This window comes from Aptenodytes forsteri, unplaced genomic scaffold (assembly GCF_000699145.1).
Source record: "Aptenodytes forsteri isolate BGI_AS27 unplaced genomic scaffold, ASM69914v1 Scaffold195, whole genome shotgun sequence".
Classification (NCBI taxonomy): Eukaryota; Metazoa; Chordata; class Aves; order Sphenisciformes; family Spheniscidae; genus Aptenodytes; species Aptenodytes forsteri.
The window spans coordinates 1,331,324-1,352,591 of record NW_008795317.1 but is presented as its reverse complement, the minus strand read 5'-3'; the positions used below and the strand labels follow the sequence as shown (position 1 = coordinate 1,352,591).

The following is a 21,268-nucleotide window of genomic DNA, read 5'->3' as shown; positions in this document are numbered from 1 at the left end:
GTACAAAGTGCTCCCTAGTTGAGTAGTAGCAAAGATGGAAGTGCAGCCTTTTCCCACTGTCATCATTAATAAGCTGTGAAAGTCAAAGCTTACTTTTTCTGTATTTTAATGAGGATCCAAAGAGAGGCTTTTTTTTGCCCCCTAAGCCCCCACCAGCCAACTCCTGCAGTAGTTAAGTGTTTAGGGGTCAGTTGAAATAATATTTAGAAGTCCCCAAATGCAAGAATAAAGTTTTCCGCACCATCATTATTTCCACCTCACAGCACAGTTGTGGTATCCATCCGGGCTTTTCTTGGTTAAGTTGCCCTCTCCTCTCTGCCCTACCCCAAGCTGCAGTTTGCTTTGTGTGTCTGTAACTGGCGAGCTACAAGATGAAGATTTGCAAATGCAAATATTAGATATATGCAAGATGGCTGAATTGATACTCAATGATTCTTACCTTTCATATTTCTTGATCTTAATGTTATCTCTGCAAAGCGTACGCTTATTTTAGTGTAGCTATTTCATGCTAATTTTTGCGTAGGAGAGTAATACTTGGTATAACTTAGCAGTACAAAATATATTTTGGAGTCAAGTGCCATTCTATTCTAAGCGATGATTTAATACCTGTACCTTCAATAATGGTGTATAGCTGAGTCCAAAGCAGCTTTCTTATGGCTACTGCTGCTGGTAAATCTTGCTCTAGAACTTTCGATTAGCATTAAAAAAATAATCATGTTAGTGGGCTTTCTTTAGGCTCCGATGTTACAGGTGAAAAACCCCTTATTTGGATGATCATTTTTCATTTTAAGGAGTGTACCATGTCCCTGGAACCCATGTCTCCCCTTTATCATGGTAGCATTGCTCCTCAAGCTGCTTCTTGGAATAAGGATTTTGAAATTATACTTGTGCTTCAGTTCAGTACACTAAGAGAAATTGGCAAGTTCGGGGTTTTTTCATTCTTTTTAAGTTGCTTTTTAAAACTGATCATAAATGTTTCTCACAGCTTGCTTTTTTCCTGCTGAAGGAAGGGCTGCAATTTTGTAGAGGTGAACAAGTGATCTTCACAAAATTTCATCAGGTCTTATGATTTCTTATCGTAATACAACGCAGTGACTAAATAAAGTAACTGAAATTGAGTCTTTATCTTGTTCTGAATTTTCCTTGTGTTTCCACTATTGTGTGCTCTGTTGCCCTACCTCTGGGTACTCAGCCTTTCCTCTCCTTTTCTCTCCTAACTGAAGGATGCAGTGAAACTTGGCTTGTAAAATTTTGTTTCCGTGTGTTTAGTTTGGTGTGTGTTTTCATCAGAGTTTGGGATAGAATAGGATTTGGATGTGATAACTATATGTTACGTGATTTCGACGTTTTGTTATTTAAATGCACTCATTAAAAGTATGCAAGAAAGGGAAGATGTCTTTATCAAAACGCTGTCTTCTAGGGTGTCGTGTTGGAGACTGAGAACAGATGATGAGTCTTGGGATGCAGTTCTTTTTCTGCATTGGTTTTTGAGGAGCAAATTTTGGAGGCAGAAAAAGGAGAGGATGAATGTGAAATTTAAACAGATTGCAGGATATCTTCAATTTAAAATAGGTAGGAAATTGTATTGCAGAGTTATGTGAAAGATGTAAAAGTGTATTTGAAACAATTTTATCTTTTTAATTGGTAAGGTTTCAGGTGTTACTTTTTTACAGTACAAGTTACAAAGTGCTTAACAGTGAAGTGCCTGAGGAGGTATTAAAATTTGCTTTATTGGTTGAAGGAAAACATAGAGTCTAAATTCTACAATTTATATATCAGAATCTAATTCCTGGAGGGGCTAGGGATAATAATGTATTAATGTTGAAGCTTTTCAGACCCAGGGGAGAATAGAGGTCCAACTACGTGGAGCTTGCTTGCAGGATCTAGGATTTTGTATTTGAGACTTTCAGTACCCCAGGTTGTAACCTTGTATTAAAGCAAAACAAGGTAGTATTGGTACAGAAACAGTGATCAGATCCTTGCCATGGTGAATAGCAAGGACTTGCTCAGCTCTTGTTATCCTACGAAAAGCGGAGAGGCGATGCGACTGCGTATGTAGAAAAGAGATGACGCAGTGTATATGTAAAATAATAGGATAAATGCAAACATTATAAATGGAGAAGTGTCAAAAAGGTGAGGGAAGAGAGAGTTTTAAAAGCTGCATACCATTCCCTGCTAGCAATATAATTAATTTTGTATGAAATAGCAATTGTCATTTTATATCGTGCATAAATTAAAAGCAGCGCTAAATCTGTTGCAAGAAGTGGCACTTCTCCACTATTGACGGCAGGTGGCATTGTACCATTAATGGATTTTGCTGTTGCACTTGCTGGCTCTAATTTGCCAACTTCACATAAGAACTAGAGACGGAAGATGCGGCTTATTTGTAATGATTTGCATATCAAGAATTGTACTTGCAAGCTCAGAGTCGTGGTGTGTTATAGTGCTGTTGAATCTGTTGGTAAAGCTGGGTAAGTCTCTTTACTCCTGCATAGTTCTACTCAATAAAAAAAAAGTTCATGCTGAACCAACTACTGCAACAACAAAGCTATCTGCAGATGCTTAAAAGTAGCGCCTGTGCTATACTTTGATTAATGGCCAAACTAAATCTCTGCTGTTCACCTATGATAAGTCAAATGTTGTTTCTCTAACACACAAGGGAAACGATGGATTATAAATCACCCCCTATAAACTCAACACCACTTCAAGTAAAACTGTGGGGGTTTTGGCCAAGAATAACCTATTTGCTTTTAAAGAAGAAATTAAGCGCTTGTAACTGAGAATTTCTGCTGCGTTAATATGGTTAAGGTGACTGATGTGAGGTTTATGTGTCTTTTTCTTTAACTTTCCTCCTCTTTAAAATAATTTTGTTTTCTGAATGTTTTAAGGTGTGCTAAGCAGCTGATGTCTGAATACAAAGTTATTAGCAGATCAGATGAGAATGATTCACTTCTGTTTAAACAGCCCTTTGCTCTTCATGCCCCCTGAGAACTCTTATCACATATTTGTCCAAAAAAAGCCACGAAAACTAACAAAAAATCCCTCACATTATCCACCTGCCTGGTGGCTGATAGTATCAGCAATGTATCTCTCTATCTCTTGGTTAATGTGCCTTGGTATTCTGAAGGGGGGAAAATTCCAGTAACAGATTCAATTTACACGGACAGAAACTTGAGCAAATGCCAGCCTAGCAGGGGGGCCATTATTCTGCTCTATAAATAAGTTTAAAAAAGAAACAAACACACACACAAACCTGTGAATCAACATGTTTTGGTCTAATTGAGGGAAAAGCAAGATAGACGAATTTTGAAATGCAAATTATCACCTTCTGTTATTGAAGTATCGGTTTTGCCAACTTTGTGATCTTAAATATAAAGAGTTGTTACCTTTTAAATAGAGTAATAATTATATTCCATTCTTGATAGTCATGATTTTTAAAATCAAATTGGTAACTTTTTAAAAAAAAACCCCTTCATAGTACGCTTCATACCTGTGAGAAAGACAAAATTGTCTACAGCCACAGCCTAGTCAAGACTCTCTTCAACTAAAACAGATTAAGTTGAGGATTTAGTCATAAAGAGAAATCTTTTAGGTACTTTTTCGACCTAACCTGTGAAGTGTCATGTTGTAGAAGCTGCTTGCTGGTCTAACATCTTGTGTAAATACGATGTGTGAATGAGATGTTTTATTTACGCTCTCCGAGTTCTTGTTCCAGCAGCGGGGATGTGTTCTGTCACATCTCTGTAGTGTTTTCGGAGGATGAGATTTCAGAACTGGGCTGCCTTTGGAGTCTTTTTTCTTTCTTGTCCAAACAATGAGTATTCACCGGACTGTGTTTACTAAAAACTGGAGATTTGCTTGCTAGGATCATAAAGCTAAAGGGAGCTTAGTTTCATAGAAAATATAAGTAGGAAACTGGCCATCAGTAATGCATCATATTGTTCTAATGCTTTCATAAGCTGTGTGCTATAATCAAGCCTTATTTATACAAACTAGCCTTCACAGAAACCCGCACATAAATACATGGTGTATTTGGTTTTATCTAACCTGCTACTAATTGTACACAATGCAAAACCTAAGCAAAAAGAAGGCTTTGTGGGTAAATGATTTTGTCCCCCAAAAGACCAAAATGTTTCAGTGTGCAACCTGATTTTTGTGCTCGCAAATGAAGATGTCACTTCTGGTCTTAGACAATTGAAAATACAGATGCGAAGTGCAGCTGATAACCTAAAACATATGGCATGAAAATAAAAATTGCTGGGTTGCTATTATTAGCCTGTATGCTATAATTTTTATTTACTGAATAAGGAAAAACTGGTCTTCCTCTGTTTACCAAATAGATATTTGATGCTAGAAAACCTGCGTATTATTTGTGTATGTGTTTTTCAGTAGGAATTTGCAGGCGCTCATTAAATGTGCTATTCTGTATTATAGTAATTTAATTTGAGTAGATTGTTTAAGGAGCAAAATAACTGTGGTAGATTAAAGTGCCATTGACCCTGAGAGGTGTCGAGGAGTGGGCTGGTCTCATGGTTATAGTGTAAGACTGGACTTCCTAGATTTTATCTCTGACTCTGCCCTAGCTTTTTGTGTGGCATTAATGTCTCAGGATAATCCTAAAAAGGAAAGGAAAAAACAGGGCAGGTGAATGAGCTTTGAGCAGCAAAGACAGAAGGATGGGCTAACTTGATTTGAAAAGCCCTGGCAATAGGCAACAGGACTAAACGTTAACATGAAAAATATATGGCTGGTGTGAATAACGAGGAAAGGTCTGGAGCTGCAGAAAAAGTTCTGATTATTGTGAAGCTGGGAGTAACAACTTTACAACAACCATTTGGAGTGGTACAGCTCTCCGAAGGCACCTGAGTGTCCCACAGAAAACCATGACAACTGACTGCTCCCCAAATAGCAGGATTTCATGAACCTGGAGTAGATAATTGAAAGCATAGGTTTGGGAAGAGAATCAGGTATTTTCTGAAAACAATGTGATGTGGTTTGGCACTCAGGCTTGTTGTAAGTACACTACATGTTTCAGGTGAAGTACGTGTTCTTGTGGTTTTTCACAGACCCCGTAACTAGAAAAAGCAGTAAGATGTACCAAAGCTGCTGTTTTGTAAAAATCTGGTATTTTAGCCTGACTGACATAAAAGCCAGTTAATAACTCTGGAAGAAACTGTAATTTACCTGTGTGGTGTGGTTGTTTCTGGTTTTTATTTATTTTCTTTTTTAATTTTTTAAATTATTATTATTATTACAGATGGGGCTAAAACTTGAAGATAGTATAGAAGATGCCTTTGAAAATAAATGGAGCTAGCTGAAGGGTTAATTAGTTTGTTTTGTTTTGATAACAGAGCAGTAAAAAGTTTCTTTGTCTCTTTTTATTAGTATTATTACAGATGGGGCTAAAACTTGAAGATAGTATAGAAGATGCCTTTGAAAATAAATGGAGCTAGCTGAAGGGTTAATTAGTTTGTTTTGTTTTGATAACAGAGCAGTAAAAAGTTTCTTTGTCTCTTTTGCCACCTGATTATTTTAGAGGAAGTTTTAATTCCATCTTGGGCTGCTAAAAGGAAGAAAGAACACAGTTCCCTTTATTAACTTATTTTCTGTTAGTGACACGAGGAAATTTCTTCCAAAGAGGAACATAGATGCTCATATGTTTTTGCATACCTTTAAGATGAAACTTCCTATTTTCATACTCCATTTGATCTTATTAGCAACTGTTCATTGGACTTGCCTCACTACTTTATTGTTTAAAGACCATGATACACTTTTTATACTCAACTATAGATGTTTCAATACTGTGTTTTATAAATTGCTAAAGCATTTTAGGCAAAGCATTATGGCCAGATTGCTTGTGTGATGTGTTATTTAGTGACTGTATCTTACGATATCTTGGCTGACTGAGTCTGCCTAGAGTAATTAGCTTGGACTCATTTTACTTGGTTCTCTGCAAATGCTTCTTTACATATATAGATATTAAAATATGATAAAATAGTAAGCTTTTAAAATTAAATGAGTGTAAGGTAAATAGAATTTCCGAAGCGACTCTAATGGTTTTTCGTGCAATACTGTTTATCTTAATGGCCACAGAAGGGGAAAACATTATGTCTGATGTTTTCAGGATGTTGGACAAGTCCATTTCCTCCTGAACAGTTTCAGGCACCTGATGGTAGTTCAGATGGGTCTCCTTGTTTTCTTATCAGTGCAGAAACGATACTTGAAGGTATGCTGTTTCTGCTTGAAACCCAGGGTAAGGGAAAGTGCCTCCGCAGGTTTTGAAATTCTTATCCACCAGGAGTCAAATGGTTCCCTTCTTAATTCCAGGAAAACCACCTCAATGCAAAGCCCTTCCTGACTCTTAGGTGTTTGGAGAAGCAGTACTTCCACCTAGAGCCTATTTTCTTGTGAGCTGACTTCAGATGCATTTTTTTGGATGTTACAGTTTATCCTACAAAGTTTTTGATTGAGTTTTTGTTCTTGGTGATTCGCAAGCCATCTGGCCTGAGTTGCACAGTGAATGTCTAAGTCCGCCTTTAAGCCTGGCTTCTTTTATGTTAACTGTGTTTGTTGGCCTCCTGCTGGTTGGGAGGCCTTATTGTCAGCCCTGGAGGAAATTGTATTTGGGAGAAAGTGTTTGAGGTGTGGTAGTAAAAGCCTTTGAAATCCTTCAGCATGAAGGGTTTATTTCAGGTTAAGGTGCTGTAGAAGGAATGAGAAAATCAGCCTTGGTGTTACAGTTAATGACTTTATCGAGGATGTGTGTTCAAGAGAGGCGAAGTTCTGCTTTTTTACTTTAGAACTGGCACGTCTGTTTAAAAATACAGAGCATTGTCAGCTACGTATCCCGTATCAGGAAGTAAGGTATTACTGTGTGTAATGCAAATATTGAGATAAGTATGGAAACCATAAAGAAATGGCCTTTCAGTTGAGACCAGCTGCTCTGGAAGGAGGACGGTGCTGGGTAGTGAAGGTGTTTACCCGTACCATCTGTCTCTATCTGAACCTGATAGTGTTTTACAAATTTCCTTCCCTTCAGTTACCCCAACGGCTGCTGTTGAAATTGCTTCTGTGCAGGAATTTAGCATTGCTGTTGACATGTGCTGCTTGGTGCTAGATGTCGTATGGGCATGCATCAGGAAGGGAGAAAGAAGAAAGCTCTCCCTTTTAATGAAGTTGCAGTAAAGTTGGAAGAGCTACTGATTCTTTTTTTCACCCTGCTTTTTTATTTCTCTGATTTAAAAGGATTTTGTATTTGAGAATGATAGGAATATTTTTTAATGCAAATTTTGTACTGCTAGTCCTAGAAACACCAACACTGTGCACATGTGTGCGCACGTTTATGTTTGTACAAATGTGGATAAGGTCCTTGATTTCAAGGTTCATGAAGTAAAGAATTGGCACAAATATCCCCATGTTATTTACTTAAGCTTATGGGTCGCTACCATTTATTGTCTAAATTACTTTGCTGATGGATTGAGATGAAAATGTTTTCTTAGTGAAGGCAGATATTGTAGTTCAGATTTACTGCAATATTAAAGGTTTAAAAAAAGCGTATGCCCTGTGTGGTATATTACATTAGCTAGCTACTCTGTATCACTTGAAAGCACTTCATAATCTATAGTTTCTAAATTTTCCCATGATGTGTAGTCAAGATAAAATGCAGTAATATTGATGTGATATCCTGAACTTATTATGATCAGCATATTGCATCAGAAGTAGTGTGACCTGTTTGAAGTAAGGGAATGTAAACAACACATATTTATTTGTAGCATTCACAATGATTTTTTTCTCCCCCCCCCGGAAAACATTTATTTTAATCTGAAGTAAGGAAACTTTGGGACCTAGGGAAAGCAGCAGGAAAGCAGACATTGGGTAATAGGAGAAAAGTTGAGCTAAAATTTAATTTTTGTAAAAAAGGATACTCAGATGTTCCCCTCAGCTGAGTTTTCCATTTTCTGTTTTGTGTTGGTTCAGATGACTTGGCACACAGTTTCTGCTGTGTGCATGAGAACCCAGCCAGAGCCCTTCAGCCCAGGGAGAGATCTGTGTAACTTGACTGTTCTCAATTTAACCCACTTGTGTCATTTTGGTCATGGTCAAAAGTGGACGGAAGAGTTCAGTGCTGCTCTCAAGAGATCTGCAATGACATTTGTTTTGACTTGGCATATATTGAAAGTGTTCTTACAGCTGAAAATATGAGCTTGGATTTTGGAGAAGTGGACTCTAGTTTACTTTTTGACTCTTACTCTGTGTCCGTTTTCTTCATCAGTGAAGTAAGTGAGGTAATGAACAGTGTGTGATTCTGTGAAAGAAGGCAGCGTAACTTTGATGCTTCAAAGAACTGGATCAGCAGCTGTGATTGCCAACATAAAAGGAAATAATACCAAAACTCAGAAATGAATTTTTTGTAATGTTTCTTTTCCCTGTGCTCAGAATGATGTTTTTTTCACCTTTAGAATATTTTTTTGTGTTGGGCTGTAACTCAAGAGGCCCATCCCCACTGAGTGTCTTTGGGGAAGAATGGATTATCTCCTTTTGTGGCATTATTCTAAAATTTAAGATGTGTCAATATGGGGAAGTTAATGGTAGTATAGGAACTGAGAATGTAGTAGTCAATCTTAATTAACTCTTGGCTTTACTGTCCTTATTCTGGAATAAGTGTGGAATTTAATTTAAAAATAAAAATCTTCACTTGTTTGGAAGAAAGCTCTATTAGTCTAGAATATTCCCAGGATTAAAGCCACACGGGAAAGAAAACTCTGCTCTAAAGAAGCCTAAAGTATTTGTTTTTAGATTTTACTTTCCATTCATGTTATCTTGTTTTTGAATGTACATTATTGGAACATACAGCACTAGGAAATCACAATCAGACTGGAAAGGCATTTCCACTCAGTAGGTTTCACGGAGAGATGCTTTGAAAACCTTTTGCCAGCTGGTTTATGTAGAAAAGCCTGAGTTTGGTTTTTTGTTTTACTTTTTTAAAGGACAGTTACCTAGAAGGTCTGCCTTTCTGAAGGGACGTAAAATTAAATTGCAAGAACAGATTTTGATTTTTACACAAATTCTCTCAATTTACCATAATTTCAACTTCATCTGGACGCTTGCTTGGGATCTTAAAACATTTTAAAAATGCATGCAATCATGGTGATACAGTTCCTCATGTGGCTGCCATTATATCCTTATAAAAGTTTCTTGATACTGATAGAAGTATTAATCTGTAAGGAATGGAATAAATTCTAATGTGTGGCACCCTTATAGTAATGTATTGGGCATTCAAATGCCATTAACTGTAATAAACTTTTCAATGTGAGGGATGTCCTACCTAAAGAAACAATGTCTGAGCCATCCTTCCTTGCTGCTCTTGCAACAGCAACCTCAGCCTGGTCCTATAAGGTGCTGAGCGTCTTCCAGCTTGTGTGGCAGCTGCCCGAGGGGGCAGCCCCTGTGCTCAGCGTGTGTGTTCATCTCTGCATCTGGGGAGGTCTGGGGCTACCGCCTTCCTTTCACTGACCCTGGAGTGTGACTCATCTGTAGTTCTCCTTGGCCATGCTCATGCTAAGCTCCATAAAATGATGAGCAAGATTTTTCGAACATGCCACAATGCTTTTCACAGCAACGACTATGTGACTATATGCTAATTGTTGTCCTCTGCTGGGAAGCTGGTGTGGCTTTTGCCACCAAAGCTATTTTAGTGCAGCTTCTGCATTTTTTTGACAGTCAAAATGAAGATTTCATCTTCACTGCAATCTGTTTTTCTGCCTGTTTTAGAGCAGGCAGCGTGGTGTGTTTGTATTTAGTAATTTTTGTGGTTTAAAGCCTGAGTCAGTGAAGGCCAAATTTTCTGCATGCATCATGCTATTGAATACGTGAATGGGTATGGCAAGGGGCTCTATAACTCCCATCTTACCTCTCCACAGTCTTTTGTGCAAGGACAGCAATAGGAGAGTGTTGGGTGCTGGCTGGATGCTAGGGAAAACTTTTTGTACCTAGGTGCAGTTTGGGCTGAGCTGTAGCAATACACAGTTGCTGGCTGTGGTTAGGCTATGTGAAGTAGATTTAGCATCGCTATCTGGTTCCCAACAGACAAGAGAGGCTATTGTGAAAAGCCTCCCATGGTGATCCCAGCAAAGGGTGTGGGTTAGCCATGAGAAGAATCCTGCCCTCTAAGACAGAATTAAGGCATTAAACAGTGCAGTAGACTATTATAACCTCCCTTGTGCTGCTTTTATGGATGCTTCAGGCCGCTCTGGTCAGTCCAGCTCTCCTGACCAGGGTAAATTCTCTAAATATGTTTTGCTTTACTGTCTGTCACTGTCCAGTTCTAGTCCAGTATAGAAGAGTCCTAACTGTAATGCCTACAAGTCTTGAAAATGCCTATGTATGCATGGAAAAGGCAAATTATGGATGAAATGTAGAGTGTTGCTGTGTTTGAACAATGCAATCTGTAGGTGGCTAAAGGGCTAACTAAATTGCAGGCATAATGAAAGCTCTGTGGTATTTAGTATATGTTCTGTCAGCATTAAACAGTCACCTTGTAAATATATGTTAATTTTGAAGGTGTAACTGACCTTTTTAATATTAATTGAAATGTCTTGTGTTTAGAGGTTGGCGCTATCCTAGAAGAGACAGAAGCCTGTGACTGGTGGAGCCTGGGTGCCATTCTTTTTGAACTCCTCACCGGGAAGGTAGGGCTGAGGGCAAGTTACTCGATAAAACTGACCTCTTGGCCAGTAGCTTCTCACAAGTGGTGTGCCCAGTTGTGATTTCCTTGCTTGTCTTTCTCAGATATGCTTTGCCGACCTGAGTACCCTCAATTTGCTTGGTCTGCATGGGGCCAGAGAAACGAAACATGCTCAAGCTTCAGCAGAACAACTTGATAAAGCCGTATCAAACTCAGGACTGAAAAATAACCAAAACCCATGCTGCCCTCTTAACCACAGTGAAAGCAAAGTCCTCTAACAGTCCTTCTGTACATTTGCAAAATTTTTGCCCTAATAGTTTCAGTATTATTTCCTGGGACAGGGTAGAAGCCATATGTTGCTGTTACACATTAATTCGGTATTTTGAGACAAAGAGTGCTCAGCCAAATCAAACTGGTGATTAGTTGACAGTTCTGCATGAAGAAAGCAAAGTCCACCAAATTCCCAGACGCTTCAAGTCCGAGCAATAGAGCACAAGCACTAAGACGTAAATGTTCTAAAACTGTATCTCTAGGGGGACATCAGTGCCTGTAGACATTCCTCCCAGAATCAGTACTTCATACTAGGAAGCACTGAAATTTTAGCTGTGTGTGTTAATTTGCATGTATACTAGGAGATAATCCAACACTACAATTTTTTAATTAATAAATGTATCTGCTGGCTTTGATTTTTTTAAAAAATTTTTTAATTTTTTTTCTTCTCCAGACTCTGGTTGAGTGTCATCCATCAGGAATAAACACTCACACTTCTTTGAGTATACCAGACCATGTATCAAAGGAGGCCAGATCACTGATTCAGCAGGTAATTGAGGGGAAAATTTGTCTTCTATAGGTACACATGTAGACTGGACAAATACTTATCTACCTAAGTTCTTCTGGTGAAATAAATGTAAAACCAGAAAGCTGCTGATAGGAACGTGGATGGGCCTTTTGTCAGCACTGATGAATTTTGCCCACTGTCTTGTTGCATCTGGAAACTTTGACTTCTGCTGCCAGGTGTCTCTGTAGAAAACCGGAGTGCTTTGCCATTTCTTCAGAGAACAAGTTTGGTCAATGCTGAGTGCTTTGGAAACACCTGCTGGTGATGCACGAACGTTTTAGGAATTCTGCCCTAAACGTTCATGGAAACATTTGTAATGAATTGAATTAAACTAAAAAATGTTGATGCCAATTGAGCAAGATAGCTCTAAGTACTATGAAACCTGTAACACGCTGATTAGAAGTTACGACCTTGCTGTGGTTGAAAATCTGTAGCTGTCCTCCAGGAAACCTTCTGGGTGCCATTTGTTAAGAAAAGCACTTTAAATTGTGAATACAGTGACTTTTGTAAGAAGATAACTGGTAGGTTGGACAAAAGGCAGAGTAGGAAACCTTAAAATATAGACAACCTTCCAGACTGATACACCATTTTCAAACTAATGGGAATAGTATTGACTGCTGGTTTTAGTTTACTCTTAGCTTTAGGTAGTCATGACTGAAAGAATAAACCTGTAGTACAGGGTCTTGAATTTCATATAATGCTATCTTCCTTCTAGTTAATTCTGACCTAACTGAGGAAGCGGAGCCTGGATCTGACCTATTCTACTTGAGTAGAATAAGTGATATATGTGAACTGTGTTGTTTGGCTTTGAAGAGTATCTTGCTAGTGGATGCATAAATAATGACATCACTTAGATGTAGATTTGAACAGAGCAGAGCGGAAAAAAATAGTTCTTGAAGAAAACGAAGGAAAGAGATTTTGAAAATTCAGTGAGTCAAAAGACACAGTGACAGATTGATTTCTGTGCCATTACTGTGAAATGATTAATGGAAATGGAACTAGACGTTTGGACCTCCTATTTTGACTAGGCGACATGAAGTCACTGAAGGTGAAAGCATGTGTCTGTGTGTTTCTGGCAAAGGTAGAAAGGGAAGCGACTAAAGAAAAATCCCATTTTTGTATAATCTGCGTTTATATTGCTAGACGGTAGCAAATTGTTACCCTCACCCACAGATGCTACAGGACTCAGATGGCTAAAGGAAAGCAAAACCACACTTGGTGAAGGGAATTTCTCCCATTAAGACTAGAAGTAAAGGCAAATGAAGTCATCCAGTCCACTTCTCCCTGCCAATGTAGGATTGTTCTTCACTGCAGACTAATGTATTGCCTATTTTCAAATATGCCAAAGAGTGGCTCTTTTGCCACTTGCGGTTTAAGTGGCAAATATATCTCTGCCACTCGCAGATATATTACAAGGCCATATCTCTTCAGAGACAGTCACTCCAGTGCCTGTTAGGTTAAGCCTTCTAGTGTAGGGTGGTGACTTATCTGGTGGAGGTTCGGCTATATGAGCTAGTAAATCACATTTTTGTTGTGTGACTATCCAAGGAAGCTGCCATTCATTGTTGAGGAAGCCTTGTCAGGAAAAGGAAGAAAGCTCTCTTGGCATGGATAGCAATTTGTCATTGCGACTTTCCTTCCCCCCACTGCCAAGGGTAAACAGGTCAAAGCATCACAGAATAACTCTCCGGGATCAATGTTCAGCTATACAGAAAACTGTGTCAGGCGTTGTCTCCTGCTGTGGCTTCCAGTGCAGGTGACTTCGTTGTAAACACCTCCTTCATTTAGCCAGCTTCTAAGAAAACAGAGATCTGTGTATTTCTGGTGAAAGATGAAGTTGTTATTTTTATGTTGGTTTGGTATTTTGCACCCAGTATTTTTTTTCAGGCACCTTCAGGCTTTCCTACCAACAAAATATGCAAAATGACTTTTCAATAGGTATCTGTTGCAGTTTGTGTTGCATCTGCTTTCTAAGATTAAAGTTCTTCTGGAAGGACAAACTCCAGAAAATAAGTGTCTGTGCTTACTTTCCCCCTGCTGGTGCCGGTTGTATTTCAGCAGAAGGCAGAGAGACCCTGGCCGCATCTATTTCTGCTGGCTTGTGGAAGATATCAGAGCAGCACTATTCACTGTCACCGAGCTACCTTTATTATGTGACATTATGACTGCAAATAGCAGAGCCATCTTAAAATGTGTAAATTCCCATGTTTATGGATGTAGACTCACTTAGATGTCGAGTGCATTAAGATATGAATACACATTGTTCCAAGTGACAACTGGGAGAAGTTATCCTATTAGCTGTTGCAGGAGAAGCAAGAAAGAAATCATGCCTTTGTACTGGCTGTAATTGAATGGAGTATAAACAGTTCTCTAAAACTGCAAAATATTTTTGTGTGTCTTTATTAGTCTCTTTGGAGTATTACCTTTGCATTCCCTTTTATATGGATTGGTATCTTTAAATAGATGTAAATATTGTGATTTCCTTTTCACATGAATTCAGCATGTGATGTACAACTAAAAAAGCAAATGAGGTGCTGAATTTTAGGAAATTTCCGTGAAGCCATTACAATGTTTTGTTTCTTTCACTGGGGTTTTGGTTTTTCAGTTTTCGTCCATTTGTAGGACTCTAAAACTTTGGGTTTTTTTTTGTGTTTTGTGGTGGTTTTTTTTTTTTTAGGAAACAGAGAACTGGCTGTAATACCCTGGTATTTTAGGACCAACTCACAATTTATGAAACGGAAAGTTACAGACCACTGTCCCCGATGTAGCCGTAACACAGTGGTGTGAGCAAAGGTTAACATGAAGCAAACGCAGTGTCCAGAGTTCTACCGATGCAGGCTCTGGCTGCTGCTCTCTTTTTTTAAATGAGGTTACACTTAAAATGAAGTCTCAATGTGCAGTGCTTCAGGGAATTGCATGCTGTGATCAGTAGTCTCTGAAGACTGTAACACTGAGACTCAAGGAAAGGAGAGTCTTCTTCCATTTACTGGATTTTAGGAATTTCAAGTATGCTTTCGCACTCTTGAAAGTAATTCATAGAGCAGGAAAACGGTAGGATGTCCCTTACCTTAGACCTTTGTGGAACTTTTAAGCAGTTGTTTTTGTTCTTACTGAATCACATATATATTTTTCTTTTTATATCAAGCTTTTGCAGTTTAATCCTGCGGAGCGTCTTGGTGCTGGCGTTGCTGGTGTTGAAGACATCAAATCTCATCCATTTTTTGCCCTTATAGAATGGGCAGATCTGCTGAGATGAGAGATGCGTGCCCTCTGAACAAACTCAGGTCAAGTGGATAAGTTTCTCTGGCACAGAAGCACCCTGACTTGCTTCCTTTGGATGTCTCAAACCATTTGGACGTCATGACTAAAGGACGCTGGAGCAATCAGGCCAAAAGTGAACACTTTTAACAGGAATCACTGGTTGTACAGGGTGCTAGCTTATTTTTCCGGCAGCTGGTTGCTACGTGTGTGTAAGTCTTTTCACCGAAGGGTGGTTTGTGATGAAACTCCTGGGCAGAGCATGTTTAGCATTGCCAGCTTGTCGACTAAGTAGAAACAGGAACGTGCTCCTGGTGCTTTGTCTGATGATGGAAGTGTCTATAGACCGTGCCAGTTGCAAATATCTTTTATAGTGTCAATAGACCATTTCCCTATGCTAAGTGCAGCTCTGGGGGGGCGGGGGGAGGAAGGAGCAAATAATTTATTAATGGTATATGCTGAATAAAATACTAAAATGCTTTATGCAAAAGTTGACAGGTTAAAAATAATATCTCAATTAAAAACTAGGAAAGCTGTTGCATAATACTGTGGAACGTGTCTTGAAAATGGCATATCATTTCCCACTGTGGGAAGAGCATATAAAAGGCAAATAATGCTGTCAAATGTTGTACTTTGCTGGCTGGCAATGTCTGTTCAAAACTCTTGACTCCGTTGTATTTGATGAGCTACATGTTAAAGTCACTACCAAAAGGGAAATCTTTTCCTCAGCCGGACAAACACTGCTTTAGCACTCTAACAAGGAGCAAGAAAACATGATGCTAAATAAATGTATAGATTAAAAAAGGAAAAACTCTTCTCTCATCACTGCAGCCACCACTTTATCACTTAATGAACTTTACTTCCTCTAAGTGTCCTATTTTTAGCTGCTACTTCAGGAAAAAACCTTTCTGCTCGTGCTCTTCTGCTTGAGGAAGCTTCTGAACTCTCCTGTTTGTTTGTTAATAGTCTTAATAAATCAAAGAAAGCCTTCACCCACTCTGCTGCTCGAACAGGAAGAAGCCTGGGATTTGCTCATGCCAAATGACTAAGTGACATCTCTGAGCAAACCCTAGTGGGTAAGACTTGGGCGCGAGCCAATTAGCTGACCTGTTTGTTTGTTAGAAAGGTCTGGAGAATGGGAGAAGAATATAAGACGTGCAGAATATTTTGCTGTGCGCTGCTGTTGCTGCTAAGCAGCCATGCTTGTATGGGTTCCTGACGTACAAATGCTGTACGCTGCAATGCTTGTACAGATTATGGATCTGTGGGTTTTTTCCTAAATGTTCCCTTCGCTCTCACTCTTTTTTTTTTTTTCTTCTTCCCCTTTTTCTTCTTCTCCCCAGCTTTATCCGGAGAACAAAGGGCAAATTCCTTTGGGACAGTGAGGTGACAGCAATGATTATTGAATTTACAACTAAAAAAAAAAAAAAAAGTATCCCTCCATTTGTATTTTAGCAGTGTATTTTATAGGCACTCCCAAAAGTGCATCTGCACAGTCTCCATCTGTTAGACACCAGGTCGGTGTATTCAAATAAAGTGGAAAAGGAAAATGCTTCACTTAAACAAAGGAAATCTGGAAACTTTTTTTTCCTTTTTAAATTATTCCGCTCCCCTCTTTTTTTTTTTTTTTTTTTTTTTTTTTTTTTTTTTTTTTTTTTTTTTTTTTTTTTTTTTTTTTTTTTTTTTTTTTTTTTTTTTTTTTTTTTTTTTTTTTTTTTTTTTTTTTTTTTTTTTTTTTTTTTTTTTTTTTTTTTTTTTTTTTTTTTTTTTTTTTTTTTTTTTTTTTTTTTTTTTTTTTTTTTTTTTCCCTTTCTTGTGATCACCAGGCCAGCAGAGGGGCTGTAACAACACTGCAGGTTGTAACCAGGTCACTAGTATCACTGCCTACGGAGTGCTGTCCAAGATTACATCACTCTCAGAAACTGTGTTTCAACCTACCACCCTCTGGCTTCATAACAGGAACTCCCTCAGGTGAGCCACAGGAACAACTTCCTGCGCCGAGCGGGTCGGAAATCTCTAATGCGGAGACCAAGCTGATCCAGAGCTTCCTTCCAGCACTGCCCTGGCTGTGACTTTGGAGAGGGCTCGCTGCTCAAGGGAAGCCTGCCTTCCCTCGGCCACCTGACTCCATCCCTGGGGCTCTCTAGCCTGGCCACCAGATAATGTCGTTGCCTGTGTTGATCTGTCCCATCGCATTTGCCTGGCGATATCTGTAAAAAAAATATTTTCCAAGTTACTTTAAAATGGTCTCTTGTTCAGGTTGCGCCTGTGTGCCGATTGCAAGTAAAGGAGGGATAAGAGAGCACAGGAGCACAAGCTGGTTTCTGTGAGCCGCAGAAGGAAAACGCTGTTCTCGCAGAAACCAGATGACCAGTCACTCTCACTGCAAAGCATTTGGTTTAGTTAGTGACACAGAAATATTTCAAGTATGTTAGTAGTGAGGAACTCTAGATCACGGAGACTAGAAGGAATGGGGCACTTGGCAGGATGGCTTGCCAGAAATGAGCCTTTGAGATGCTACAGGTTTTCGTAACCTTACCACTGACCCAGATAATGGTTTTGCTAAAGGAAGCACAGTCTGGAGTTAACAGCACAAAAAATCCTGCTTCTATCTTTTTTTTTTTTTCCTTTAACGTGTATTATGTTGTATTGGTGTTTACATGTATTCCTTTAATAAACAAAACCTTTCAAGCCTAATTCAGACCTTGGGTTTCTGAACTTTACATTTAGTTCTTGAAGACAATCCTTCCTACCTAATCAATGCTTTTTGTCCTTGGCTTTTATGACTTGAAATGTCCTAGATACCTTCTTTTTGGTTCCTCTTATGAAGCCCTGTGGTGGACATCTCTATTTTGCTGACTGTTAAGTAGTGCAAAGTCCATTCCACCTTGCTTCTGTTACACCTAATGGCTGATAGCAAAACAAATCAGTGCCATTTTGTTCACAGGAATTAGTGAGAGTCTATGTGAAACACAGTAAAATAAACCTATAGATCTTCCTGTTCTCCTGTGGGTGTTCAGGTAAGGCAGATAACACACTTAGGACATCTCAAAGTGGTAATTCATTGCACCTTGTTGAACCACTCTGTAATGTTTTTTGTGTCCTACTAATAAAAACCGGGAGACAAAATGTTTGAAGGCTTGCACTGGGTAGAATTGCTGTGAGGTGAGCCAGGGCCCCTGCCCAGACCTACGGAAGAAATTACATCTCATGAAATACAAGGGGCATAACTTTGTTCGCTTGTAATGGCTGCATTCACAGCTTCTGTGCTTGTAGCACAGCCCCTATATCTCCTGTGAAAATCACCTCTCAGACAGCAGTCACTGTCACGCTGACTCTCCGCGCACCTTTGGGATGCTGAGTCGGCAGGGTTACCTGCGCTGGAACATCCACCCGGCTCCTCTCTCCAGTGCTAAACCTGTTCCTTGGTGTGTCCCCGCAGCGAAGGGCACTGGGATGAAGAAGGCTGGGGAGGTCAGCCTTCTCTAAATGAAGCACTCAGCATAACAAGGTACAGGGAAGTGTGAAGTAAACCACTACAGGATTTTTTTTTTTTTTTTGAGTGTGGTGTCATTTGTTTTCTCAAGGACACCGAGTAGGAAGCTGGAGAAACAGAAACTTCCTCTCTGGCGAGATTTATGGTAGGGATTTTAGCAATAAAATGAAAAAGTACATTTGTTGATTTCTTCAGGTTTGTGCTTTCTGTGTGGGCTTTGCTGTGAGCTGAACTCCGTGGTTCCTGGCTGCTGCCCGGTCCCGCGCTGTGCAGGAGGGGGCCTTTACCTGGGCCCCAGCACATGCCGGCGAGCCAGCCTGCGGCCCGGTCTGTCCACGGCTCAGCACCCCGAAGTCCTCTTCCAGTCAGCAGCGTCTGCGGCTGAAGAGCACCTCTTGCAGCTGGCCCTCAGCTCTGTGTGTTTTCTGAGCCACACGTAGCTTTCAAATCAGAGCCCCACAGCTTTTTGCAGGGTCTAAGAAGTTGCACGGACAGGATTTCTTTGTCTCTCTGCAGCAGCGGCCTGTTAAATGCTGCCTCAGCGGCTCGTTACCTCAGCACTGCCTGTCCTCGCTGCATGGCGTCCTTGGGGTGCAGTGGGAGATGCTGCTGGAGAGACCCTTCGTGTGACCAGTGCCTCTTGTTTCCTTCCGCCATGCTTCTGCCTAGCAGCCTCCTGCGTGGTGTAGTGGGCCAGGCCTCCTGCGGGCTCTCGCCTTGCAGCGGTGCGTGGCACCATGTATGTTAACGGTCGTTGTTTAGTGTGTACCCACCAACAAATGGCAGGCTGGGGCGTAGCGAGGACCAGACCAGGCCTGGTGCTTGGGCCACCCTGAGTGCCCAAGGACTTTCCATATGATCTCACCTCCAGAGCTGGACCCTGTGAGGGTGTCACACCGTGGCACTGCAGGAGGACAAGCGCCTTGGCAAGGTCACGAGGCTGGGGCGCAGCTCCTGCTTACGTGAATGCATGTGGGGGCAAGAGGGCGAGACAGGGGAGCGAGGGACTTGGCCGAACAGCAGCGGGGACACTGGCAGCTGCAGCGGGGGCATGGGGCGTGCGTGAGGGGCTCAGGCAGCCCCCAGGACAGGGTGCCTTGTGTGGCTCCAGCTGCAGTTTGGGAAGGGGTGGCGGAGCCAACTCCCAGAGGGGGAACGGGACTTGCTTAAAAGGTGCTGAGCAGCTGCTGCTGGCAGAAGTGGTTTAGACTGGCAGCGCACGGCTGTCTCCTGCGCCGCGGGGCCCGGTGGAGGGCTGATTGCTGCCTAAGCCATCTGCAGGAGCAGAACCGGGGAGCCCTGGCCCAAAGGTGAGGTGTCCTCAAGAAAATCCCAACTTTTGGGTGGCAAAATGGTGGAAGTGGTCCCACGTCTTGCTAGTGCCATGCAGTGAAATCTCCTGCGCCCCTGCTGCCCTGCAGAGGCGGCTAATCAGGGCACAGCAGAGAGGATGCTCCAGACTCCTGGCAATGGGTGACAGCTTAACACGCTGCCCCAACAGGACCTCACTGCCTCTTGGCAGACCAGAGGCTCTCCTTCTCCAAAGGCAGCTCTGTCTCCATCTTCTTGGCCCAGGGACCTATCAGGAGGGATTAGAGCTGCTGCTGGAGGGCTGCGGTGGCACTGTGATGGGCAGGAGGGCTGGGGAAGTGTGCAACGCCAGGCAGCGGGGAATTGGCGTCCCCTTGGGAAGGTTGCGGGCAGTTGCCTTGATGCTTTGCTGCTGAGATCCTAAGGTTGGCAAGTTTGGGAAAAGTCCTTCTGGGGGCACTAAGCTAGACAAACCAGTTGGCAGGTGGTGGAGCTGGATAAAGATGGGCCAGCCAGGGAAAGAGCAGATGTTGCAGGGGTCAGCAGTCCTCCTCAGCAAAGCCTTGCTAACCTCAATTTGCTTTGCCTTGGAGACAGAGCCATTTTGCCTCAGTACCACCTCACCTCTACCGGTTTCTCCCATCCGCTTCCATGAGCTGAGCCATTTATCCCCAGGGTATTTTCTAGGTTTGCCCAGCCGCCTCCATCCACGTCCTGCATTACATCCTTCAGCCCTGGTCACAGATTTTCTTGCCCTTTCTGTGCCTTTGGTTCTGAAATGCTGCCCCAAAACGCTGGGACCCAGGAGTGGATTATTAGATGCAGCTGTTATCCCCATGTACCGATGAAAACAAGGAGAGAGGATTACTCCCACAAAATGAAAGCGTGGAGGTTGTAAAAGCTTTAGGAAATTGCTTACCCCAGCAGCGTGTGAGTAACGAGAGTTTTATGGTACCTCGCGCAGTGGTGGGATAACGAGGAAGGAGCCTCCACGAGAGGGGCTGGTGCTGCACCATGATTTAGAGCACGGCGCTGGCTAGCTACGCTCCGCTTGTGGTCTTGCTTGTGCACTGTGGTCTGACATTTGCCAGCTCGTAATCTTCCTTTACGAACCAGGCATGGAGAAGAGCTACTTCGACAGCGTGGACCATGAGCCAAATGGCATATATCCTTTCCCCAGATTTTTAATTTTTTTTTTTCACATCCTTCCCCACTACTCTGCCTCCTTGGGCTCCTTCCTTTCCAGCCTCATGGCTGCTTTGACCTCAGAGAGGTCCCCCGCAACCAGCCCCTAGTCTCTCAGGGTGTCCTGCCAGGCCCAGCAAAGCTGAGACCCAGTAAGGCGAAGCGAGAGGTGAGTTCCCGTGAGAAGGACCTTGGCTGTTCTGGCTCCTTGCAGGCACCTCAGGAGGTGCTCTGTGATACTGCAGAGAGTCCTGAGCTAATAGGCTTTCTAGGGTAAAGTAAGCGCACAGCGTGAAGTCCCAGCCCCATTAACATCACTGGGAGTTTTCCCATTGACTTTGCTGGGTCAGGAGCTTACCCTTCAATTAGAGAGAGAAGCCAATTTCATGAAAATAGGTATAGAGAGCTTATTTGCTTTCCTACTTTAAGCACGCCCGTGTAGTTTCAGCCTCAGTGTTAGAAATAAGCTTTTTTTTTTTTTTTTTTTTTTTTATTT

General features: G+C 41.4%; 1 protein-coding gene across 4 annotated transcripts in view; it reads left to right on the top strand.

Moving 5' to 3' along the window:
• Nucleotides 1–16,392, top strand: part of RPS6KC1 (ribosomal protein S6 kinase C1) — an 87,132-nt gene extending 70,740 nt beyond the window's left edge. For all 4 annotated transcript variants that reach the window (XM_009279583.2, XM_009279582.2, XM_009279585.2 and 1 more), the window contains 3 exons: nucleotides 10,606–10,688; nucleotides 11,409–11,504; nucleotides 14,668–16,392. In XM_009279583.2, the coding sequence (XP_009277858.1) occupies nucleotides 10,606–10,688; nucleotides 11,409–11,504; nucleotides 14,668–14,778 (290 nt within the window). In that variant the 3' untranslated portion in view covers nucleotides 14,779–16,392. The remainder of the gene's footprint in view (nucleotides 1–10,605; nucleotides 10,689–11,408; nucleotides 11,505–14,667) is intronic.
• The last annotated feature ends 4,876 nt before the right edge of the window (nucleotides 16,393–21,268 follow it).